This window comes from Channa argus, chromosome 13 (genome assembly GCF_033026475.1).
Source record: "Channa argus isolate prfri chromosome 13, Channa argus male v1.0, whole genome shotgun sequence".
In the NCBI taxonomy this organism is placed as follows: Eukaryota; Metazoa; Chordata; class Actinopteri; order Anabantiformes; family Channidae; genus Channa; species Channa argus.
The window spans coordinates 25957807-25963806 of record NC_090209.1 but is presented as its reverse complement, the minus strand read 5'-3'; the positions used below and the strand labels follow the sequence as shown (position 1 = coordinate 25963806).

Sequence of the window (6000 nt, the reverse complement as noted above, 5' to 3'; positions counted from 1 at the left end):
CTCTCTGTCTCTCTGTGGGGTCGAGGTCGTAGTGTAAATTGTCCTAGTCTCATTTTACTTACAGCAATTTACTAATCAGCCAGAAATTTTGAAGGGTCAGCCTCATTTAAAAATGACGTATATCTATGCTGTTCAGATAGTGTGGCGTCGTGAGCTGTGTCAACAGAAGCTCCGAACAACAGGATTTGTTTTGAAACATATTTCTACTCAAAAAATATATGAAAAAAAGTTGTTTACCATAGCTTTACGTTTGGAGATGTTCTAATAATTACAGAATCTAAAGCCATTCATTTTAAAAGATGATGGAATTATTTAGTTTGAAAGTAAATCCACACGTTGTGGTAGAGAAAGTAAGAGTGAAGAATGTTAGTGACTTACAGTGAAGTACCATGAAGCAGGGCCGGACTGGAATTGATGTTGACAGGTTGTTTATTATAACAAACCTTGAAAGAAGATGAAAGATGGTATTTTAGGAGACTGTGCTTGATGCACAAAACCAAAGCTGATGTACCTCGCATATTTAGTTTATGCATTTATTTACAATTATTGTAAGACACTGTCTTACGAGTCTGTTATATATGTGAGATTTTCTTTTACATTGTTATAATTTCCTATCACACATTGTCGGTTTACCGTTATTGTTTTACTTGGTTTAATCTGTTTTTCTTTTGGTGAACAAATCCGATTTTTCAGTGGATTGGCAAAGGAATGTTTTCACATACAAAGGCTTTTAAAGTAGATTCTCCCTGAAGGTGACACACCTAAATCCCCCTGCGGATCAACTATTTTTATCTCAGACCTGCCTCCACCTCCAGGCCAACTGGAGCTGTATTTAAGAGAGAAAACTGCTTCTTTCTAACCAGTGTTTCTCTGAAAGCCACTTTTTCAGCAAGACGTTTACAGCTGCCAGCTGCTCACAACTTCGCTGTAAGTATCTCTGATATTCTCAGTATCAAGATTAAAGTCAGTCTCTATAACAGTGTATTGGTTTTATTATTGTACAAACTTTTTAGGATTATTCTTGATTTTGATTTAGTGTTATATTGAATTATTTCCCACCAAGATCAGTGCAGATCGCTGTCTGTTTATGGAAGAAACAGTACAGATGTTTGATTTTTACCTTTTTACAGTTGGAATTCCTTTGATAACTGTCACCAATCATTACTGTAAACCAGTAACTTGAAAAAAACTAAGTTATTGTAATTTAGCAATAAACAATTGGTTTATATATTAGTTTATTTGACAGGGACAATGGACTGTCCAAGAAAGCCCCGGAATCAGCGCCAAAGCCACATTTATTCTGTTATGTGTATGACCACAGGAAAACTAAACATCATAAAAAGCAACAAATTTAACAAATTTAGCAACATAATAAAACCATTTTTGAGGACAAACAAGATACTTGATATTAAGATTTCATTAAAAATAAAATGTCTAAAAGCTGAATTGTAATTGCAATAAAAACACCAATACTCTGCAATTAAATTGTTGATTTTATAAACTTGTAATTTACATTTACATTTACATTTAGTCATTTAACAGACGCTTTTATCCAAAGCGACTTACAAGTGAGGTACAAGGCAAGAAGAATATAAGTCAAGGAGAAAACATCAAAGCAAAGTCTTATCAGAAAAGTGTTCACAGTTCACGAGATGCAAGTGCGAGAAAGAGCAGAAAGGATTTTTTAAAAAAAGAGATTTAAGTGCATAGGAAGATGTGGAAGAGTTCTGTTTTCAGCAGTTTTTTGAATATTGGGAGAGAATCTGCTCAGTGTGCAGAGTTTGGTAGCTTGTTCCACCATCGTGGGATCATTGCGCTAAAAATAATTTGATTTAGTAATAATTTTAATTGTAATTTAATTTTGTTCTTCTTTTTTCAGATTCACATCACACCAGAAAGATCATGTCTTACCTGTCACCTGTGCAATTTATTGGTGGACAAGGAGGCAGTTACTTTAATTTCACTGGTGAATCCACTGGAGCCACGCTGAAAAAGATATGGGTGTGGGTTGGAGGGTGGCAGGTGAAGGCTATCCAGGTTTGGCTGACCGATGGTCGAAGTCAGCAGTTTGGAAATGCTGCTGGGAATCCTGCTCAGTTTGAGTTTGGAGATGGAGAGCAGATTTCCTCACTCTCACTGTGGGGCAACGGAGCTGGAACCCGTCTAGGTGCCATCAAATTCAAGACAAATCGCTCCCGTGAATTCTTCGCACATATGACAGATTGGGGACTGAAAACCGAGTACCCAGCAGACGTCGGTTCTGGAATTTGCTTGGGAGTCATGGGCAGGGGAGGGTCCGACATAGATAGTTTAGGGTTTGTCTTCATCAACACCATCAAGTCTACTGTGCTGACCAATGTCAACTATCCCACCATGCATCAAGTCATTCCACAGGTCGCTACCGAAGAGATCAAATCTCTTAGTTACACAAACAAGTCTGATGTCACTCAGTCGTACACAGTAGAAACTACTAAAACAATAACCAAGAAATCATCATGGTCTTTGACTAACAAGTTGGAAGCCACCTTGAGTATATCAGTTTCAGCAGGAATTCCAGAGGTTGCAGAAGTTTCTACTGGGTTTAGCTTCACAATGGGAGTAGAAAGCTCCTATGGGTTAGAGAATTCAGAAGAGAAAACAGAGCGCTTGTCTTTTCCAGTTCAAGTTCCTCCGAGGAAAACTGTGGTTGTCGATGTCACCATTGGTAGAGCCACCGTGGATCTCCCCTACACTGGCACAGTGGAAATAACCTGCTACAATGACAGTGTTCTGAGGTTCAACACCAAAGGGACCTACAAGGGCCTCAGCTACACCAGTGCTAAAACAGTGGTGACCGAAAAATGAATCCTCCAACATCAAGCAATCGACCAAGGATCAACTTTGAAGAGAAATTGAGTTTGTGTCTTTTTCCCCACAGCAAAAATTCTCCCTGGTGTTACGTGGTATTTTCTGTTATGTGATTACTGATTTTATTATTCTTTTATATACACTGGTATATTATGCCAAAAAATTTTTTTTGAGTGCCTCTAAAAAATTATTACATAAATTGTTTACAGAGGTGATTATTGTGCTTTTATCAATTCATGGTTTTATGGTTTACTTTTCTATTACTTTAATGTGATCTTTAATTGGGTTTTATGGTTCTAATCTGATTTAATTCTGACTGATTTGCATTTTATTTGTTACTATTCTTACATTAAATTTGCTTTTCATTTATTTCTGAAACCAGAACTGAAACATTAAGTGTTGTGCCAGGACATGTAAGTGACCTTGATGAGAACTGTACTCATAGTTTTGTATTGTCTTCAATAAATCCAGCTTTGTCCTGCAGTGAAAAGCAGATCAGAGGTGATTATCAGCCACAACTGCCATGATCACATAGTATTTAGATGCTCAAAAGACGGTCAAGAGGATTTTCCCACAAGAGACACAAGTTTCGAGTCCACTGTGAAACAACAGTTATTTTGGTCTCCACCAAGAACTTACACAGCTCCCAGCAACTACTGCACTGACTTGTATAACTTAAAAAGGTCCATTTGGTGCAGTACCAAGGAGTACTGCATCATACTACATCACACTTACTGCATGGACGAGTTAAAAGCCATACTATAAAATTTACTGCAGTTTCACTATGACATGAAGCTGAAGCCAACTTCAGATCCACCCAGTGACATCATGCAGGTCTGTGTGGCTCTGAATATTTTCCTCTGTTGTCTCCAATCAATGCTAAATACAATTTTATCTTATATTTGATTAGAGTGTTTACAGAAATTATTCACAGTACTTACGTTTTTTTTTACATTTTGTTGTGTTACAATCTTATTCCAAAATGCATCAAATTCATTATTTTCCTCAAAATTCTACAAACAATGCCACATAATGACAACGTGAAAGAAGATTGTTTGGAAAACTTAGCAAATATATAAAACAAAAACAAAAAACAAAATCACATGTAGATAAGTATTCACAGCGTTTGTTGACTGAGCTCCGGTTGATCCCGTTTCCACTGATCATCCCCGAGATGTTTCTACAACTTGATTGGAGTCCAGCTGTGTGAAATTCAGTTGACTGGACAAGATTTGGAAAAGCACACACCTGTCTACCTAAGGTCCCACAGTTAACAGTGCCTGTCACTGCGCAAACCAAGACATGAAGTCCAAGGAATTGTCTGTAGACCTCAGAGACAGGATTGTATTGAGGCACAGATCTTGAGATGTTACAGAAAACTTTCTGCAGCATTGAAGGTCCCAATGAGGCCAGTGGCCTCCATCATCCATCAGTAGAAGAGGAGCCCACCTGAAGGACTCTCAGACCATGAGAAACAAAATTCTCTGGTCTGATGAAACAAAGATTGAACTCTTTGGTCTGAATACCAAGTGTAACGTCTGGAGGAAACCAGGCACCGCTCACCACCTGCCCAACACCATCCCTACAGTAAAGCATGGTGGTGCTTGCATGGTTTTTCAGCGGCAGGAACAGGGAGACTAGTCAGGATCGAGGGGAACGTGAATGCAGCAATGTACAGAAACATCCTTGATATAAACCTGTTCCAGAGCATCTGGACCTCAGACTGGGGCGACGGTTCATCTTTCAACAGGACAACGACCTTAAGCACACAGCCCAGATAACAAAGGAATAGCTACAGGAAAACTCTGTGAATGTACGTGAGTGGCCCAGCCAGAGTCCAGACTTGAACCTGATTTAACTTTTCTGGAGAGATCTGAAAAAATCTGTACACCGATGCTCCACATCCAACCTGATGGAGCTTGAGAGGTGCTACAAAGAAGAATGAGAGAAACTGCCCAGAAATAGGTGTCAAGCTTGTAGCATCATACTCGAAAAGACTGGAGGCTGTAATTGGTGCTAAAGCTGCAACTGCAAACTGCAGCTGCTGCAGCTGCAAACAAACTTCTTTCACGCTGTCATTATGGGCTATTGTTTGTAGAATTGTGAGGAAAATAATGAAGTTGATTCATTATGGAAAAAGTGGATACTTTTTCATAAGAAAAAACTTCGGCAGCAGCTTACAATTCGAACAGCTTAAAATATCACTCTATGTATTGTAAGTCATGCTCTGAGATGTTCACATAAGGACTTTCATATCTGACCATTTAGAAGTGAAAAAAAAAAGCACACAGAAAAATGTTAGCGCCAAACGCCAATACAGTGATTCACTGTTTAGAAACCGAAATACAGTGCATCACTGTGTGATGTCACCAAATAATCCCACGATTCAGTGCGAACTACACTTTGGGAAAAAGGAAATCAAAGTTTGCTTTGTGATTTATTATTTGTTTGGCATTTTGTTTTGTTTTTGGAAGATTAAATAATAGGTTGTTTTTAGTATTTTGTTTGTTTGTTTATGAACAAAAGTTCAAATACCAAAAAGCTTTGGTCTTCATCTTAACTCCTTCCTCTTAACATCGACACAGGCCACAGATAAAACCATTGGCTGAAACAAAGCGTGATTCCTTGTCTGAATTATCAGTCTCACACTATACAAAAACAAAATGTGCTAAGTTTGATGTTGTTTTGCAGGTTGAGATGTAAATAGCTTAAAATAAAAACTAAAATTCTGAACTTTCATCTCTATAAATCTTTTGATCTTAAAACCTTGTTGTTCCAGTAGTTTAGTGGGAACTGTACTATAAGAAAGAAGAACATACATGACGTCCACTTGTTTTGAAACATCCGTCTTTGACAAAACACAGAACTGTATCCTCGAAGAAAGAGATGATTTCTTAATGTGTCTCTGGCAGTTGAGTCATGGGAACTGTCCAGATTAATGACACAGAGTAAAACTGTTGCCATTTTCTAATATTGTTAATTATTACAACAGATACAAGTTTATTGTTATTGTGCAGAACACAAATCAAAAGCCAGTTGGCATTTGTGCACCTTGCACTAACGAGCCCTGTACTATTGAGGAAGGGGGTCATCATCACAGAACATGTTAAACACAACAGCAATAGAATTTTTGGCTTCGAAAGCCATTTGCAT

At 38.0% G+C, this 6000-nt stretch overlaps 1 protein-coding gene across 1 annotated transcript; it reads left to right on the top strand.

Annotated features, from left to right (window-relative positions):
* Positions 1-772: 772 nt before the first annotated feature.
* LOC137139644 (aerolysin-like protein) lies at positions 773-5580 on the top strand. The gene is made up of 2 exons (XM_067527184.1): positions 773-927; positions 1880-5580. The coding sequence occupies exon 2, from the start codon at positions 1903-1905 to the stop codon at positions 2842-2844; it is 942 nt and encodes a 313-aa protein (XP_067383285.1). The 5' UTR covers positions 773-927; positions 1880-1902; the 3' UTR covers positions 2845-5580.
* Positions 5581-6000: the final 420 nt, after the last annotated feature.